The sequence below is a fragment of the Gossypium hirsutum genome, chromosome D03 (assembly GCF_007990345.1).
Source record: "Gossypium hirsutum isolate 1008001.06 chromosome D03, Gossypium_hirsutum_v2.1, whole genome shotgun sequence".
In the NCBI taxonomy this organism is placed as follows: Eukaryota; Viridiplantae; Streptophyta; class Magnoliopsida; order Malvales; family Malvaceae; genus Gossypium; species Gossypium hirsutum.
In genome coordinates, this window is record NC_053439.1 from 4,659,760 (window position 1) to 4,680,690 (window position 20,931).

The 20,931-nt window shown below is 31.8% G+C and overlaps 2 protein-coding genes across 3 annotated transcripts; one reads left to right on the forward strand and one right to left on the reverse strand.

Annotated features, from left to right (window-relative positions):
* The first annotated feature begins 1,147 nt into the window (after nucleotides 1-1,147).
* Nucleotides 1,148-2,952, forward strand: LOC107950444 (linamarin synthase 2). The gene is made up of 2 exons (XM_016885292.2): nucleotides 1,148-1,798; nucleotides 1,934-2,952. Exons 1-2 carry the CDS (start codon nucleotides 1,300-1,302, stop codon nucleotides 2,848-2,850), a joined length of 1,416 nt encoding a protein of 471 aa, XP_016740781.2. The 5' UTR covers nucleotides 1,148-1,299; the 3' UTR covers nucleotides 2,851-2,952.
* Nucleotides 2,953-7,223: 4,271 nt separating this feature from the next.
* Nucleotides 7,224-19,051, reverse strand: LOC107950446 (UDP-glycosyltransferase 85A8-like). Of its 2 annotated transcripts, XM_016885296.2 has the most exons (3): nucleotides 18,838-19,051; nucleotides 8,667-9,028; nucleotides 7,224-8,579 (listed from the first exon to the last, which is right to left on the reverse strand). In XM_016885296.2, exons 1-3 carry the CDS (start codon nucleotides 18,981-18,983, stop codon nucleotides 7,666-7,668), a joined length of 1,422 nt encoding a protein of 473 aa, XP_016740785.1. In that variant the 5' UTR covers nucleotides 18,984-19,051; the 3' UTR covers nucleotides 7,224-7,665. The 2 variants fall into 2 exon arrangements, with proteins under 2 accessions (XP_016740785.1, NP_001314500.1); NM_001327571.1 differs by lacking the exon at nucleotides 18,838-19,051 and having other exon boundaries at nucleotides 7,666-8,579; nucleotides 8,667-9,174.
* Nucleotides 19,052-20,931: the final 1,880 nt, after the last annotated feature.

Consider the following 20,931-nt stretch of genomic DNA (forward strand, 5'->3'; position numbering starts at 1 on the left):
CTTACTGAGAATATTACTAACCATTATTGAAAATTTAACTATATATGCCTAACAAGTGATACTTGGAATACTTTTTTCGAAAAAGTTAAAAAGGTTGTTCAACAATATTGAATTTAAAGATACTATATAATAGGATGAAAAATAATAGTTATAATGTTTTTATCTATATTGTTTTTATCCCTCAACAAATTATATGTATTTCACCACGTAGGGAGGTTTGATAATGGGTAGCTCATGAACTTGCAAGGGTTGGAATGGGTATGGAAGGGACTCTCTGTTGAGCTCCATTTTGCTTTTGGTAATAGCAACACATTGTTTGATGTAACGTTTTACCAATATTAATGAATTTATTTCTTTTAATAGTAATAAGGCTAAATTATACTAGTAATCACTTAAGTAATAGTAAATTTTTTGTCATTCAATTATAAAAGTTACAAAATTGACATGATAACAACTTTAATCCTCAACATTTATAAATTATGTCCGTTTAGTCTTTATTTTAAAAAAATTTAACCCTAAACAACACATTGTGTAATTTGATCTCTTTTTTATTAATTTTTTGTAATTTTGTGACATTAAGGTTTAATTTTAAAATAATAAGATTGTTGTAACAAGTATTACACACATACATATATTTCCATCGAGGTTATAACTTTTTAATGAGTTTCTTATTTGCTCGTTTATGAATTTATGAACCTTTATGTATTAGCATAAGTAAATTTTAAGAAAAAAAAAGAAGGTAAAAAGACCGCTCCAGTCATCAATTTCAATATTGAGTAAATTGGTCTCTCTAAAAAAAATTGAAGCAATTTAATCATTGTGAATTTCAAAAGTAAACAACTAAGGATAATTTAAAATTTTTTATTGCCAATACGAGAAGGGATTGTATGAACTGTGATTTCCTTATATTTATCTAATTGCATAATGATAAATTAGATTTTTTCTCTTGATTTTTAATTTTTTTCTTCCTAATAAAAATCAAATCCAATTAAAAATGCTAAAAATCAAGAAAAAAAAATCTAATTTATAATTCTCCTATTGAAAAGAGATAAAGATGACATGAAATCACAATTTTATACTATCCTTCCTCTTGCCAATGCAGTAACCTATCAAAATTCTTGAGAAGCAGCTGATATTTTCTCAGCCTCATCCATGACAATTATTTTACACCACAATTGCCAACAGCGTTATCCTGTTTTTCTTTATCCCCTCCACAAGTTAGGAAGGAATACTCATATATAGTATCTTCAATTTTCACCGCCTACTTGACTTCATTGCTTAGTTATTATTTGCAGAAAGATGAGTTCAATTAAATCGCATGCAGTATGTCTTCCATTCCCAGCACAAGGTCATGTTAACCCCATGATGCAACTGGCCAAGCTCTTGCACTCTAGAGGCTTCCATATAACCTTTGTCAACACCGACTTCAATCATAGACGGTTGATACGGTCTAGAGGGGAAGAAGCTGTTAAGGGTCTGCCTGATTTCCGGTACGAAGCCATACCCGATGGGCTGCCACCTTCCGATTCCGATGCGACTCAGTGCGTTCCAGCAATATGCGATTCCACACGAAAAAATTGTTTGGCTCCATTCTTGGAGCTACTATCTAAGCTTAATTCCTCACCCCAACTGCCCCCTGTTACTTGCATAGTTTGTGATGGAATCATGAACTGTGGTACCAAGGCAGCTCAACTCATTGGGGTGCCTTATGTTCAACTCTGGACTTCTTCAACCGTTAGCTTTCTGGGATTTCTGCACTACAAAGAACTAGCTCAAAGAGGCATTGTTCCATTCAAAGGTTACAAATTTTATGTTTTCTTTGTGCTTTATGTTCATTCATAATAATCTCTTTGAGGTTCTATGTGTTACACGCACGTCCATACATATTCTTTTGCATATTGAAACAAAAATATGCTTTTTATTTTCCTTGTAGATGAAGGCTTTGTTAGTGATGGGACACTTGAGATGCCCATTGATTGGATCCCTGGTATGCCTAACATGCGCCTCAAGGACCTTCCAAGCTTTATAAGAACCACCGATCCCGACGACATCATGTGGAATTATGCCATGGAAGTATCACAAGAATGCTTAAAATCTTCTTCAATAATCTTTAACACATTCGATGAGTTCGAGAAAGAAGTGCTACAAGTAATTGCTTCCAAGTCCCCTAATATTTATGCAATTGGTCCACTCACCTCCCTAAGTAGGAACCTACATAACTCACTAAATTCAAGCCTATGGAAGGAGGATACAAGTTGCATCGAATGGCTTAACACAATGAAACCCAAGTCGGTGGTGTATGTGAATTATGGGAGTGTAACAGTGATGTCGAACCATCATTTGGAAGAATTTGCTTGGGGACTTGCAAATAGTAAATACCCGTTTTTATGGGTAGTTAGGCCTGACGTTGTGATGGGAGAATCGGCTGTTTTTCCAAGAGAATTCATGGAGGCAATAAAAGGAAGGGGCCTCATAACAAGCTGGTGTCCCCAACAACAAGTGTTGTCCCACCCAGCGGTTGGCGTTTTCTTGACACACTGCGGATGGAATTCTTTGTTGGAAGCTGTATCCGAAGGTGTGCCTTTAATTTGTTGGCCTTTTTTTGGTGATCAACAAACGAATTGTCGATATTCGTGCACCACATGGGAAAATGGAATGGGAATCAACCCTGACGTAAAGCGTAAGGATGTGGAGGCTCTTGTTAAAGAGATAATGGAAGGAGATAATGGGCAAAGGATAAGGCAAAAGGCATTGGAATGGAAGAGAAAAGCTAAATCTGCCATTAGTGTTGGAGGATCTTCTGTTACCAACTTTGATAGAATGATCAAGGAGGCCTTACGTCAAGGTTGAACATTAAAATCAGAAAAATTGTTGTGTTGAATGTTGTGTATGTATTTTTTTAAAAATTTTTTTTATAATACACTATTAATAAATGGGTTAATATTGTGTAAATTGGTAATATACTTTTTTTTAATTCCGTAAGTAAACTTAAAAAATTGTTATGTATCTAATTTATTTTATAAATTTATTTTTAATATTTTATTATATTTTATAGAACACTTATAATCACTCTAACCTTACTTTGTAAATTGTAGATCATATAATTGAATTTGCCTTATTATCTCACCTGTAACTTTTATTGCCTCACCTTTATTTTTAATTTTTCTTTTTTTCTTAGTTTTTCTTTTGGTTCAAAGAAGAAACCAAACATCATATAGTCCCCATGTAGACAGGGAAACAGATACAATATAAATTAACACATGAACTTACTTAAATATGATTCTAAAATTAATCTATAATTTTTTTCTGCTTTTATATTCTGATTGATTTATTTCTTGATCCATATAATTTACAATGGGAAAATTTTCATTTAGGTTATTATTTATAAAATTTTAAATTAGTAATGATAAAATTACACTTTGGCCCCCTTAAAATGATAAAAATTTGATTAATTCTTTGAAAATTATAAAGATATAAACTAATAAAATGGTGAAATTACATTTTTATTATCATAAAATATCCAATTTAATTCCGCCCTGAAAAACTTTTCTATTTCCACCACTGCTTTATATTTAAATTAATTACTTCCTTTTAAGAGCTTGAACTAGAATGTCACATTATTCTCTCTCTATATATATTTTTACTTTTAGATTTATAATATTTTATATTTAATAGTATATTTTATTTCAAATGTTCCATATTTATACTCAAAGTCATTTAAATTTTGGGTTTGTTTCATAAAATTTTAAGAAAAAAATAAAAATAAAAATATAAAACATAAAACTTTTATAATTTAAAATTTACATTTATCTAACAATCTATTTATATTTAATAATTAATTTTAAGTGATATATCAAACAAAATTTATAATTTAAATTCAATATATGTAATTTTTTAACACTTAATTTTTAATTTATTTTTTATAGAAACATTTTAATTTTTTTATCCATATTCAAATAAATGTGTAATTGAATTTATGAACTTTGAAACTTGAATTGCACTTCATATGTATAGATAAAGCTTTGATTGTATACATTTAAAGAAATGAATACATACATTTATTTTCATATTGGATTAATATTGGTTTTTTGTGCATGCAATATATCAACATAAAATTGTGTTAATTCGATAATATTAGTCTCTGGTTTGTGAATTTTGAATTAAATTAAAATTTCATGTATAAAATTATACAAAACAAAAGCTCATGTATGACATTGCACATTGGATCAAAATTCATGTAAAGCTTTGATAGTTTTCTGTAAAAATTATTTAGAGAGTGCGTTTGGATGGGTTGTAAGTAGTAATATTAATTATTGTAATAGTAATATTAGTTACTATAACGGTGATAATATATATGTTTGGATTTAATCATAGTAGTGAAAGTGGGGTAAAATATAATAAGAAGAAAAACTGATTATTAAACACATAATATTAAAATTTATATGGAAGAGAATTTTTGAAACTATTTGATATTTGTAAAGTTAATAATTATAAATTATTAAGTTTTTTATATAAATATTTTAATGAATATAAAATATTAAGATGGATGGTATTGTTTCAAATAATATTTTTCATCATTTTTATATAGTTATTTAATTTAATAAACTTATATTAATTATATAAATAAATATAGTTTTGTTAGTCTTATCTTATAAAAGTATATTTGTATATACTTTTTTTAAATATTTACTTATTATATAATTATTAACTGAAATAAAGTAATGAAAAAAATTAATATCACGAGATATATAAATACTTTTGTCTTAAAATATTTTCTTAAAAAAATAAAATGATAAAAGGACAAAAAACTGAAAGGACGTGATTGGAAAAACGGAGGCTGCAATGGAGATGAAAATTTTTAATCTTAGCTCACTAGTTGATCCCAAGGACCCTAAATTAATTTTAAGTAAATTATTCATATAGTCACTCTAAAACTATTTCTTTTTGTCAATTAATTTTTTATCAATGAAAGCTATTGACACTATTTTTTTTGATGAAAACAGGGGTCGACTTGGGTTTTGAAAAATGAAATCGAATGTGGGAGTCGCCGCCAATCCTTTTTGATAAGGTGTGATCGGATCACCTTGAAAAGTGGTTGTTTTTAATAAACGATTTGATTTTATTAAAACAACGATTTTGGTCCACGAAATTCAGAAAAACGAGTTCAGGAGTCGGTTACGTACGAAGAAGGATTAGCACCCTCGTAACGCCCAAAAATTGGTACCTAGGTGATTAGTTAATGTCTTAATGTCGAAAATTGAAAACTTTGAAGAAATTTTAAAATATGATCCTTATTTTTTAAGAGAAAACTTATATAAATCAAGTTACTAGTTAAGACCTTTTCGTTTCAGAAAGAGAAAACATCACACCCAATGCGTTAGGGCACGATATTTTACCTCTTCAGAAATAAGTTTGTCTAAAAACTCGCACAATAAAATTTAAAAGGGTATTCAATTGTTTAAGTCAGATAAGAAAAATCGCAACCCAATACGTTAGGGCACAATTTCTCAAAATACTAAACATTGAATATTGTCTATATTATTATTATTATTTTAGAAAAATCCTTATATCGAGAAAACAACGTGTCATATCCAATGCGTTAGGACACAACGTATTGAATTCCCGATAATGAGCTTTTTGATTAAAGAGCATTATTGATTATTTAGATTCAACGAAGAAAATCAAAACCCAATACGTTAGGGCTCAATTCTCTCGAAGATCTCAAATACCGAGTATTACTTATATTTTTTTAAAAAAAATTTGTTTTGGATCTGGGTGAAAATTGACGTAATAGAGTAACAATTACGATGATGTAAGCAAAATAATGCAAGCAATGGCTAGAAAATAAAATAAATATAAAGACAAACTAATATAGTACACAATCACAAGCATATAAGCAATAAAATTAAAACATTCTTTCAAAACAAATAATGAAAATGTAAATAAAGAAATAAACAAAGAAAATGTATAAAACTATAAAACTATATATGTATATACATAAAATTATGGAAATATGAAAAATATATGTATGTACATATTTTAAAATTATTATATAATATATATATAAGTAAGCATATACATATATACGTATGTAACTATCATAAAATATAAAAAGTATATATATAGATATATGTAAATCATAAAATATAAAGAACATATATAAAATACATATTTAAAAATATGAAGAATATGTAAATATATATTTTTACGAAAATAAAATACATATATAGACATGTATATAGATATGTATAAAAATTATGAAATATAAAAATATATATAGGTACGTATATGTATATACATATTACAAAAATGTATGTACGTTTGTATATATAAATTATAAGTATAAAAATATATATAAGTATGTATATATATAAATCAAAGGTATGTATGTATATATAATTAAATCTAAAATTAAAAAGGTACAAATGAGTAACTAATAATAATGATAATACAAGATAATAGTAACAAATTTATTAATTTTAATAAGGAAATAACCAAAATAAAAAAGGGTAAATTGAATACTAAAACAAACTTTTGGGGTCTAAATCTGCAAATAAACAAAAGGTGTGGTGCAGGACCGAAAAGAGGTACGTTTAAGGAACGAGGGACCAACTAGGAAATATTTCCAGCCCTCAGACGCAACGTTTCGGTCTGGACTAAGATGGAACACGCAGAAAATTGAGAGGCCAAATTAAAAAAATAAAAAAGACAAGATTGCACAATAATACAAAATCAGAAGGACTAAAGCAGTAAATATCCCAGAAGAAAAAAAAGCGCGGATCCTGGGGCAGGCAGGTCGGGTCTTCGGGTCTTAAGTCAAAACCACGCCGTTTTGCCACTGGTGACCTCGGCTCAAAACGACGCCGTTTAATGTTGCTATAAAGCCCAATTTTTTTTTAAAATTTTCATTTTTCCTTCTTTCTCAAAATAAAACAGACAAAAGCTCTCAAATTTCCTCTCCCCCTCTCTAGCACTGCCCAGAATCCGGCGAGGAGAACCGCCGTCAACGCCGTTGCGCCGGCCACCGGGAAAATTCAAAGGTAATTTTTTTTTACTTCTATATGTTATTTATGTATATAGTTTAAAAATAAAAGAAAAATAAAAAAAATCGAATACAAACAGTCGAAAATCGAAAACAAAGAGAGAAAAAAAATAATAAAAAGAAGGACCTTTCGTATTGCCCTTGTTTTTGATCTCTTTTTTTTGCTGATTTGCTTGAATCCTTGTTTGAAAGTGTTATGTTTTTATTTTTTGTTCATCAAAAGGGAAAAAAGAACCCCCCATTACAGATTTTTCATGGTTTTTATAGCCATTTTTTTACAACGTTTTTATATTATTTTTTTGTCATTTCTTACAGGCCACTTGAAGGCGGTGGAGCAGTGGCGGTGATGGCAGAGGGCAGGTGAGCGGCAATGGGACGTGCGGCGCCTGGGGCTAAGGGGCAGAAGGCTGCGGCGCTAGGAGCGGCGGTGGCAGGGCAAGTGGGCAGAAAACCTCTTTTTAACTGTTCCAACTCACCAAAGCAAAATACAAACTAAATATGAGCTTCACATGCATACCTCACACAACTGCATTCACTTACAAAGGAAAAAAAGCAGAAATAGAGACATTGAATGATCCCCATTCATTATTTAAGTAATTTCCCACTGACAATAGTATTTCCAGTTAACCATGTTTGAGAGCTTCCTTAACAAATCTGTCGAAATCAATATAAGATGATCCCCCAACTTCAACCGCTTCTTCCGCTTTCTTCTTCCATCCCAATGCCTTCTCTTTCTTTTTCTTTCCTTCCTCACCTTCCATCATTTCCTTAACTAAAAACTCTATGTTCTCTCGCTTCACATCATGATCCACCTCCATGCCAATGCCCCAATGAGTGCAAGCATATCGACAATTGGTTTGCTGATCAGCAAAAAATGGCCAACAAACTACTGGCACACCTTCTGATATGGTTTCCACGGTAGAATTCCACCCACAGTGTGTCAAAAAAACACCGACTGAAGGATGTGAAAGGACCTCATATTGGTTGCACCAGCTTGTTATCAGCCCTCTTTCCTTAATCTCCTTCAGGAACTCTAGATCCAGAATTGCAGAATCACCCATCACGACATCTGGTCTAACGATCCATAAAAATGGGTGTTTAGAGTTAGCCAACCCCCATGCAAATTCTTTGAGATGCTTCGCCGACATGACAGTAATGCTTCCATAGTTCACATACACAACTGAATTGGGTTCCCTTTCGTTAAGCCATTCAATGCAGCTTGTATCTTCCTTCCATAGGCTTGGGTTCATTGACTTGGAGGGATCGGCATGTAGGTGCCTGGCAACCAAATGAAGTGGTCCTACTGTATAAATTCGAGGAAATTTGGCAGCGATGGCGTCGAGCACTTCATGTTCGAACTCTTCAAATGCGTTGAAGATTATTGCTGAAGCTTTTAGGCAATTTTGAGCTTCGGATCCTAAATAATCAAACAAAATGTCATTCGGATCGTTGGCTCTGACGAAGCTTGGAAAATCTCTGAGGCGAATGTTACTCATTCCAGGGACCCAGTCAATAGGTTCATCGAGAAATGTTTCACCTGACACGACAAAGAGTCAAATTTGAGTTCCTTTTAGACAATTTTCTTAGCTATAAAGTTACAAAGTTGAAATAAGAAAGTACTTACTTTGGAATGGAATAATGCCTCGTTTAACCAGTTCACTGAAGTGAAGATATCCCATGAAACTACATGCTGAGGCAGTCCAAAACTGAACTTCTGGTATGCCAAGTTGTTCAGCAGCCTTAATAGCAAAGCTCATAAGTCCATCAGAGATTATGCAAGTAACAGTGGGCACTTGGGGCGAGGAGTTTAACTTAGCTAGTAGATCTACGAATGGTGCCAAGCAATGCTTTCGTATCGAATCACACAGAACTGGAAGATCCTGTGTTGCATTTCGATCGGACGATGTCAGCCCTTCCGGAATTGTTTCGAACTGGAAATCAGGCAGACCTTTAACAAAGTCAGGGCCTTTGGACCTGACCAAACGCCTATGGTTGAACTCAGTGTTAACAAAGGTTATGAAGAAGCCTCTAGAGTGTAAGAGCTTAGCAAGTAGCATCATGGGGTTAACATGACCTTGTGCTGGAAATGGGACGATTACAATGTGGGGTTTACTGGTTTCAAGTGAACCCATCTTTGCAAAGCAATAACAAAGTTGTAAAATTAAGGTGTTTGCAGAGAAGCTTTCCTTGCTTTCTAGCTTCTCTAAAGCTTGACGAGTAGCAACATGCAATATATAGGAAAAGAATGGCGTGAAAGAGTTACGCTACGTCCTTTGTATTCTTTTTTCAATAGAGAAACTGTGGGAAAATTAATTATTTTTAAATTTTTTGTTTTATTTTCAATCTAAACCATACATTTATAAAGAATTTTATATTTTATTCTCAAATCAATATATATCTATTGGAGAATTTTATTTATATTTCTTATATTTTTTATTTTTAAATGAGATATTTGAAATGATTAGTTTGACTCGAATTCTTTTTAAAGATATTAGCTTTAATGTCACATGCGTTGCATGTAATTTTACTCATTTAATATTTAAATTATTTTTAAAAATATTGTACTTAATTACAACAATTAGCATAAAATAATATTTCTTACTTGAATTTTTGAATATAACTAAAATATATGAACTTAACAATTCAAATATATAATAGAGAATTTTCAAGTAATAATTAAAGCATTTTAAAGTGGTAATTAACATAGTTAACTCTATTATTGATTAAGTGATAATTAATGTGCTTAGAATTCTATTCAAATAATAACTATATTTTACATCAAGAAAATTAGCACAATTTTAAAAAATAATATTAGCATAATTATAATTATCTGTAACGCCCCAAAATTTTATTTTTGGGTATTGTGAATATGACACCCAAATATCTGCCTGCTTCAGTAGTTAAGTGTTTTAAGTGTGTGAATGAGGTCCCAAGTTCAAGCCACGCCCTTTGGCGAAATTTTGGAATTTTTTCTGATTAAAGCCTTATCCTTGTTCAGTTGGCTTAAGTTTACGAGTTGGAGTGTTGGAGGTTTTGTGTTAGAATCTTTGCGTGAGCAAGAATGTTAATCTTTTTACTCTGTTTCTTGAAAGAGTTGTGCAGAAGATGGATTCTGAGTAGTGGATTGTTAGTGGGTAGTTAATTGAGAGAAGATATGGGAGTTATCAGGATTATTTTTGTTTTTTATCATTATTATTTTATTCTTTTCAAAATTCATTTCTTTTTCTATCTCTCCAAAATTCTGATGTCAACTTTCTTCTTCACTTTTCTTCTTCAATTTTTTGCGTCTTCCTGTTGGATTTTTCGCAGCCAATCATTGCTCTTGCGTTCGTGCCCTTTTTCATCTAGTAAGTGATCTCTTTTGGCCTTCTTCCTTTGATTTGGGGTCTAGCAACGTCAGTTTATGGTAGTTAATCGATGTAGCATGTGTTTATGAGAAGATCAAGGTGCTGGGGTTTCCCAATCGGCGCTTTAAATGTACGGATTAACGTGCAGATTCATGTTGCTCGACTGAAAGTAAGATTTTAGTCGATTTAAGTGGGTTGTCTATCACTTTTGGTTCGGTTTAATGTCGTTCTAAGTGTTTAATTATGGGTTCGTTTGGTCAATTTTAGGTATTGGAGTTCTCGGGAGTGTTTTTTCAACGAAACAAAACCAGGTGCGTGCCCGAAACACAAAAATAAGGGATTCGGTGAAAAGCCGAAATTGCTTGCTATTTGGACTGCAACAGTAGGCTAACTTTGAAAAATCACCATAAATTATGGAAATCGAATTAGAGGATGAAAAAAATATAGGATTAAATATATTTGAGTCTAGTTTCTCATAGAAGAAACTAAGGGTGGGTTTGGATGGGCGATTGAGTGCGGTGCGGTGCATTTAACTTACTTTTTGTCTCACGCTACAGTATCGCTACAGTTTCTAATCTCACCGCCACCACTGTTTTTACACTAACCACAGGTAAACGCACCGCCCATCCAAACTTACCTTAAGTAAGCAAAATAATTTCATATTATGAGATATTTGAATTTTAGTGAGACAAGATCAGGATAATTTCAGAATCCCCTGTCCTGACTTTGAAAAATTATTCAAAATTGTATAAAATAATTATGGGTTATAATTTATATGCTTAAAATCCTGAATGAGTCTATTTTCAAGAGAAACAAACAAGAACATCATCTGAATTCTGTATGAGAAGATAATTAATTTTTAGTGCAGAAAGGTCGAAACTATCAGACAATTGAATAGGGGAAACTTTAAAGAATAAGTTGTATGTATTGGCTTAACCAAAAATTTTGAAAATTTTATGGTAAGAAGATATGTGAGTCTAGTTTTAGGTAAAATTTGCGGATCTTGATTCGGAATTTTGCAGCTTAAGATACAAATAATTTAGTAATAGTGACTCAAGTAGACAGCTTTGAAGGATCATATGAGTAAATAGTAGAAACACATATGAATAATTAACTAGCACGGGTTACATTAAAATGGATCACGAGGCCAAGGCCAATTTGGGTCATGTGGGCCACAGGAGCGTGTGGGCCAACACAGGCGAACATCATGGGCTTGTAGGCCCATTTTCACTGTTTGACTGATAAGTTTGCAAGGGTCACCAAAGTTGACTGTGAACCTATAGTAGGGTCGGTAAGCTTACCTAGACCCCTAATTGACTGAAATGACTGTATGACTGATATGATTAAGCCTGATGATGTCCCACTAATTTGATACTGTATGCCCTGTTTACATGCATGATATTATGTTATAGCATGTCATATCTGTATATTGCATTGCATTGAGTTGGGGGATTATAATGTTCGGAGGAAGTGTACTGAAAGGCCTTGAGCCTAATTTATTGGCAGCTCAGCTGCAAACTACTGTCTAGTGCCGCATTCGGTACTACTTAGAGTGTAGGGATGAGTGGGTTGATTATATCCCCACATGGAGTGCAGGGTTGGTGTATGGGTATGATTTTTGTGACTACATATCTATTACTGCTACTGATACTGTGATGGGCTAAAGCCCTACTGCATGATTGTTTTTGTACTGAGATGGGCTAAGGCCCAAACAGGACTGATACTGATACTGAAAAGGGCTTAAGCCCAAACTATGATTATCTGTTTACTGTCTATTCATTTGTATGGGGATTACACACTGAGTTTATGTAAACTCACCCCTTCTGTTTAATCTGTACAAGTAATCCCCAGATTTAGGCGGATCGGTGCGGCGGAGGACTTAGTGGTGGCCACACGACTTCTTTTACACTGTTTATTACCTATTTATGATTTTACTTTTATTTGGGAGTATTTTGCTATAATTATGGCCTTTACGGATATTGGTTTAAATTTAGTTTTTATACGGTTTTATAATTTAAATCTGCTAGTGTTAGGTAAAACTCGAGTTTTCAAATGAAATTAATGTTTTATCAAAAATACCACGAATACGCAAACTGTTTAAAAGCTTCCGCAATAAGAAAATGTTTTGAAATTAAATAACGATTTGTAAATGAATAATGTTTTGGAAACGAACGACACGATTTGAAATTAACATAAGATAATGAAAAAAAAGGTTAAATAGAAAAAGAGATTTAGCGACGACATATTTTTCGAAAAGCACTACCTTGTGACATCGTTAGATTCGGCCATAACGTTTAGGCCGGGTTTGGGGTATTACATTATCACAAATTTTTGCGCTATATTTTATGCTTAGAGTTATTTTCAAGTAACCATTTTTATTAAATTATAATTATTTTCAAATGTATAATTATCAAAATTTATATTTTGTTTCAACTTTTTTAACGAATAATTCTAAATTAAATATTATTTGTTTTTAAATGTGAATTTAATAATATGATGAAAAAAAAGATATTCATCAATTCAATAGTTTTTCCAAACTCATACTTTTATATATATTATATATATGATAGATGTAATCTACCTGCTATAATAAAAAAATAAATATTTTTAAAATTATCGGAGTTGATTTAAATTGTTATTGTATTATTGATGGACTACAAGTGGAGTAATAGTACATTAATCTTAGACCATGTTTGGTTCGATGGAATTGCTATTCCATTCCGTCCCTATTCTGTGCGCAACATTAATTCACTAATTTGGTTCATTGTTTAAGTGATTCCACAAAATTCTATTGCACCTTTATTCCATCAACTCTTGTAATAGAAATTCAGGGGCTGGGGGTCTGGATTGCTATTCAAAATCACCCGTAATAACATTTTTCCTTTTTTGGACCAAAATAGCCTACCTCTCTTCTTCATCGTTTTCACTTTCACTTCAGCAGATTTCTTCCTCGACATTTATCCCCAAAGTGAACCCTAGAAGTTGGCTCCTTAATCGACGACAAATCAAGAATTCATTCGCCATCTTCATCTTCATTTTCATCTTCCTTATAGTTGAACCTCCTTATTTATAGTAAGTGCCTTTGATTCCTTTTTTTTTCTCTGATTTTTTTAGTTAAAGTTCTTTCACTTCTTTCAACTTTTCGTTTTCCCCTTTCATATTTGGATATAAACTAGCAAAGCAGATTGTAAAACCTGCAAAGCAAATTATTCTTGGATGATTCGGTGATAAGCAGCTATTTTGGTTCACCGAATCCTCCATTCGACAGAATTTCATTCATCTCCCATTCACAAAATTAGTCGATTCGTTGATCCGATTATTTTAGGGAAATTTAGGGTTAGAAAGCTAAGCTTGTTTTTTTCGAATTGTTAGGCATTTCTGTTTATTGTAAGGGATTTCAGGTTGCTTGTCTCAATAGTAAGGGTAATTTTCAAACTGTGTTCTTAACCTTAAATGCTACTTTTTCTTCCTCTTCTTTCATTCTTTTTCTTAAATTTTGTTAGTATAATGTTATAAGTTGAAAGAAGTAAGAGCATTTATTTCTTTGTATTTTCTGCCCTCTTGGAATGTACCGTATACATTATGTTGTTGTGGTTAACTTTAAAATTTTATTGGAGTGTTTTGAATACTAGGAGGATAGAGGATTGGTGGGAAGAATGATAGAAAATGAATGTACTTTTTCATTCATATGCTCTCTAAGAATGATTTAGAAGTGGAATGCAAGAAAATGATATACCTACTTAGTTTTTGTCTGTAATCTCGCCATCCTTTTTGTTTTGCTGGATTAAATATTTAAGGTTTTAAGCTGTAATTAGAAGATGTCATAGTTATAATTAAGATGTCCTATTGCTGTATCGTGATTAAAATGCAAGTATTCATGCTTTAAGTATTTATGTTGTCTTAAAACATTATCTGAAGTGGATTAAGTGTTGTAATTTAAACGGTCTTAATAATGAAATTGTGGTATCTTACAATGATAAATTGAGAGGAGTTATAGTTGTAATTTATAGTGCTTGGGTGCCGTGGTTAAAATGTATAACTCTGGGATTGATATTGATGATGTGCTAGTAATGAATAAATCGAGTTTTATTTTCCAAATGACATGTTATTTTAGAAATACAAATTGAGTGTTGCTAATGGTGAGTTTTCTTTACACTCCTTTATTATTTCCATGCTTGAAATTCTTATCAATTTTACATGGATGATTCGGCGATAGTTAAATAGGGAAAAAATTGTTCTTTACAAATTTCATGGTTGCTACTGTTTTGTATTGGTTAAACTTGTTTATTTTAGATTTAGTTGTTGTCCAATTAGTGCAAAAATTTCCTGTAGCTCAAGCAAAGTAGATGATGTTGCTGCTTGTTTTTGTACTTTTAAAGCCCTATTTAAGTATTGAAGTGTTTAGTAGTTGGAAATTGAGATGTTTTATTGCTGTAATTGAGGTGTATAAATGTTGTTAATAGAGATGTTAAAGTGCTGCAAATTGAAGTGTTTAAATGATGTAAATTAAAGTGTTAAAATGTTGCAAATTGAAGTATTTAAATGCTGTGAATTGAAGTGTTAAAGTGCTGCAAATTGAAGTGTTTAAATGTTGTAAATTGAAGTGTTTTAAGTACTGAGGTGTATAAATGTTGTTAATTGGGATGTTAAAGTGTTGTGAGTTGAGGTGTTTAAATGCTGTAAATTGAAGTATTTAATTGTTGTAAATTGAGGTGCTAAAATGATGTAAATCGAAGTGTTTAAGTGTTGCAAATAATATATGATTTAATAACATTCTTAATATAATTATTTCAACAAACGAAACAAAAAAAAAAGAAAGTAAAATGCTACAAAAAAATCATGTTATGGTAAGAATTTAATGTATATGGAGTTTTAGATTTTATTTAAATAAAAATAATAACCAAATATTTTAAAAGACATAATTTTTAAGATATTTAACGCACTATATACCTATAATCGAATTGAGTTAATACAAAATAAAAGAAATTAATACCTTATTTTCTTTTCTCATAAAAATTATTAAATTCATATATTTTTTTCCTTTTACTAATTTTAACTATGCAATCAAAATAATATATATTTTTCTATTCACAATTATGAATTCAAATAAAACATTAGTTAATTAAAATGTGAGATGAATACAAACTTTTTAAAAGGTAAATTGATAAAACACATTCGTTTCTTTCTTTTTTTCTTTTTTGAATTGAATACAAACTTTTTAAAAGGTAAATTGATAAAGGTAAATAAAACGTCAGTCATCAATTAATCAAATCCACAAAAACACATTCTTTTCTTTTATTTTTCTTTTTTTCTTTTTTGGGTGATTGATAAAGAAATAAATTTCAAGCTTTTTACTTGCAAAGATAGTTGTAATTTCTATTTTGTGCTTCGTAAAGATTCTTAATATGTATTATTCATTTTTCTTTGATAGTGTGTTATTGCTTCCTCTTCTTCTATGGCTTGTTTGATTGCTTCCTCCACACACAGTTGAGCGTTTTGTATTCACTGAATCACTATAAGTTCTTTCGCTATTAAATTCTTTGATTTTATTTTACTGTTATTGAAATTAGCATTGGAGAAATGTGACCCTTTTACTACGATTTGAAGATATGTAACACTTTAATACCTTGCAGTAATGACTCGTCTGCCTTTAATAGTACAAAGTGTAAGGCGTAAAAGAATTGGTCTTGCATTGTGTAACACCCCAAACTCAGCCTAGACATTATGGCCGTATTTGGTGTGTCACATTGAAGTGTCTCTCAAAATTTAGACTTGTTGATAAAACTCGTTTCTTAAGTTTGGAAACCTCTTTAGTAATGTTTAATGGAACACTTAACCAAATGTTTGCCTTATTAAATATTATTATTATATCAAGTTGATTTAAAACGTGGAAGCATTTGAAAACTCTAACGTTTAAAGTTCGTGCCTTTGAAAACATTAATTATTTTGAAAATTCATTTTCACTTAACTAGTAGTATAAAATATGTAAGCAAAAGCCCAATTAAAATTTAAAACCCAAATTAAAGGCTTTATTACAAAACAAAACCCAACTTATAATTTAAAGTAAAATAAAAGCAAGTGTGAACAGCAGCAGTTATGTGGCCACCTCTGAGCCCCTCGCGGAACCAAATCGCCTAAGACTGAGGATTACCTACACAGCTAAGAGGAGAGGGTGATTTTACGAAAATCAGTGTGAAATCCCCTATCAGTCAATCAATATACAACATGCAGTAGCAGTTTGGGCCTAAGCCCTATACAGCAACAGTATGGGCCTTAGCCCAATACAATAATAGTGTGGGCCATAGCCCAATACAATAATAGTATAATGCAGTAATGCAACTCATCTCAATCCAGCCAACACACCACTCTGTACCACCAACACATCATGTGGGGATAAAATCAACCTACCCAGCCAACACACCAATATCGCAGCAAAGCTGCCAGTAATAGTGATGCAGTAAAGCTGCCAGTAATAGTGATGCAGCAAAGCTGCCAGTAATAGTGACGCAGTAAAGTTACCAGTAAAAGTATATGTGGCAAAGCCACTAGTACAGTATACTTCCCCTATATCAGAAACCCAACCCCGTGCAGTATGTCATGTCATAAACTATACATGTATGCAGTATGTCAGACTCAGTAACAGTCATATATATATTATAGAGCAAATCGGTCCTACACATATTTCAACTCCTAAGGGTATAGCAGTCATTTTACCCTTTGGGGGTATTTCGGTCATTTTACCTTGCCAGGGTATTTCAGTAATTCTACCCTGCGAGGGTATTTTAGTTATTTTACCAGTTGAGGGTATTTTGGTCATTTTACCCTTTAAGGGTATTTCAGTCATTTTACCTTTTGAGGATATTTCAGTCATTTTACCCTTCGAGGGTATTTCGGTTATTTTACCCTTCGAGGGTATTTCGATCATTTTACCTTTTGAGGATATTTCGGTCATTTTATCCTTCGAGGGTATTTCGATTATTTTAGGCCCATTACGGCCTAAGCCCATGAAAACAATCATGGAGGCCTCTACAATCTAACACCGTGTTTCATGAGCTTGATTTACCACACGAGCGTTTGCACGCCCATATGGTCTCAGCACCGTCTTTTCTGGATTTTTGACTTTTGTCGATTTGCAGTTGAGAGAAAGTGTGATTACACACCTGTTTGTGAAAACGTACTAAGATCTACGAATACCTAAAGTCTGCATTCATACAAGTTTTCCATTAGTTACAATCAATAGGGTTAGTCTCCTTCTTTTGCATCTTTAACAAAAAAAACAAACTAATACTTGCCTCAACTGACAAAAGTGGCTTAGCCCACCTAAACCATTGACAAAAATTGACTACAATCTTCTTGACGGATATCTGTATTGCAAACGGATTCATTAAACAAGATTGTAAAATCATGTGGTTGAAATCCGCACATGATAATTTACAGAACCACAGAAACATTCGGCCTACACCTAGAAGGAAGGCTAGCCTACCTACTTACCTTGATCGAGTGATGAGAGAGAGGTTTCGACGACTATAAAACACTTGAAACTCCTTCACTCTTTGAGGAAAATGAACTGTGAGAGAACAGTTGTCAAGTCGAAACAGAATTGAATAGATGAAGAGGGAGAGAAAGGCAATATTCGGCCAAGAGAGAAGCAGAAAGAAAGGCAATATTCGGCCACAAAGAAAATAGGAAAGAACCAAAGGCTATTCGGCCAAAACAAAAAGAGCGTAAAGGGAAAAGCAAAAAAAACAAAACGAACAAACCCGAGAGGTACTTTGAAGTCTTTGCAAGATTCGACACTAAAAGAAAAATGAGAAAACAAAAAATGCTCACCCACCAAGGCAGACAGAGAGAAAAATAAATTAAAATAACAACCAAAAGCCCCTCAAAAGCCAAAAATGACCCCCAAAACTCCCCCTAGCCGAATTCTCAAGGTTGAATAATCCCCAAACGGCACAACACTCCCACTTCTCAAATTCCTTGATTTTCTCCTAAAAACTCTCCCCTTATCCTTCCTTGATTCACTCCACTTATTTCTCCTATACTCCCTTTATGACCAGTTCAAACTCTATTTAGCAGTGTTCTAGTCCAACTCCACCACCTACCCAGCTCAAGTAGTAAAATAAATACTCCCATGCGTAACCCAGGACTTGAACCTCTGACCTCACAGTTACACCACAAGCCACCTTGCCATTAGACCACAAGCTATTTTTGTGTCATAAAACTAATACTAATATTTATAAGGCCTATATGCGTATGTCCAGATTCATTTAAGAGCAAAACTAAAAATTATGCAAAAGCCAAGACTTGAACCTAAGCAATGCTTTCGTATTGAATCACACAGAACTCGAAGATCCTGTGTTGCATTTGGACCAGACCAAACGCCTATGGTTGAACTGGAAATCAGGCAGACCTTTAACGAAGTCAGGGCCTTTGGACCAGACCAAATGCCTATGGTTGAACTCAGTGTTAACAAAGGTTATGAAGAAGCCTCTAGAGTGTAAGAGCTTAGCAAGTAGCATCATGGGGTTAACATGACCTTGTGCTGGAAATGGGACGATTACAATATGGGGTTTATTGGTTTCAAGTGAACCCATCTTTGCAAAGCAATAACAAAGTTGTAAAATTAAGGTGTTTGCAGAGAAGCTTTCCTTGCTTTCTAGCTTCTCTAAAGCTTGACGAGTGGCAACATGCAATATATAGGAAAAGGATGGCGTGAAAGAGTTCATTTGTATTCCTTTTTCAATAGAGAAACTATCAGAAAATTCATTATTTTTAATTTAGGCTCTTTATAATTTATAAAATTTTAAATTAGTAATGATAAAATTACACTTTGGCCCCCTTAAAAATAATAAAAATTTGATTAATTTTTTAAAAATGATAAAGATATAGACTATTAAAATGGTAAAATTACATTTTTACTATCATAAAACATACAATTTAATTCCGCCCTAAAAAACTTTTCTAATTCCGCCATTGTTTTATATTTAAATTAATTACGCTTGAACTAGAATGTCACATTATTCTCTATATAATTTTTTTTTTTACTTTTAGATTTATAATATTTTATATTTAATAGTATATTTTATTTCAAATGTTTCATATTTATACTCAAAGTCATTTAAATTTTGGGTTTGTTTCATAAAATGTTTAAGAAAAAAAATAAAAATATAAAACATAAAACTTTTACAATTAAAAATTTATATTTATCAAACAATCTATTTATATTTAATAATTAATTTTAAGTAATATATCAAATAAATTTTATAATTTAAATTCAATATATGTAATTTTTAACACTTAATTTTTAATTTATTTTTTATCCATATTTTTCTTCCCTTATTGTGGGAGATTCGGCCCCACCTTTGAATATTCAAATATTATTGTTATCATATAATAGTTTATAATTAAACTATTGTTGATATAATAAATTTATGTATTTATATTCCAACTCCATTATATATTTGAAGTTATTGTTTAAATTGAAGATTTTATTTTTCAAAAATAGTTTAATAATTTTTAATATTTCCAGGAATTAATTTATGAACCATTTTAATTTTAGTTGGAATAACAAAAAAAGAAAAAGAAAGAAAAAAAACTATAATATCTTCTTTCGTAGCTAATTTTTGTACCTATTTTTTTTATAGAATTTACAATTATTTATACTAAATTATGTCACATGTTGCGACTCTTTACCATTAGATCAGACCATTGCCACTATGTTACGTCTTTTTAGTTAATCAATTTGAATATAAATCATAATTATTCTCAAGTTAAGATGGATAAATGATGGACAAAACCGGCTGTCAGCGTGTTGTAATGTTCTATGAATGTTGAGGCTAAAGTCTTTGTCGTATTGATGGAGTTTGTCCTTCATTGTCGACAATGGATGTTTTTTTTCTTTTCCCCAAATTGTATGGTCCCATTTGTGGAACAAATTAATAAAATTTTCCTTTCAAATGATAATAATTAAATATAGAGGTAGTTGCATCAGGTGTAACACCCCAAACTCGGCCTGGACATTATGATTGAATCTGGCAATGTCACATGATAGTGTGTTTGAAAACCGATGCTCGTGTTGAAAAAACCGTAACTTTGCTTAAAACATTTTCCGTTTAGATCTCGTCGTTATCTTTTATTAATCCTAAAATAGTGATTTTTATTCAGTCGTTAGTTTGCAAAATATTATATGTTGCAGAAGCTTTTTAAAGTAGTTTGTGTCCTTGTAGGTATTTTGCTAAAACACATGCATTTCTTTTAAAAACTCGTGTTTTATCTACCTCTAGCAGATATAAAACATAAAGCAATATAAAATCCAAAATTTAAGCAAAAACTCATAGCGGCCATTATTACAGAAAAATACCCCAAATAAAGCCCCAAATAAAGCTTTAAAAAATAAACCTAATTAAATACGAAACAGTAAAAAGGAGTCGTGTGGCCACAGCTGAGTCCTCCGCTGTTCCGATCCGCCTAAGTCTGGGGATTACCTAAATAGATGAATCAGAAGGGTGAGTTTACGAAAACTCAGTGTGTAATCCCTACATA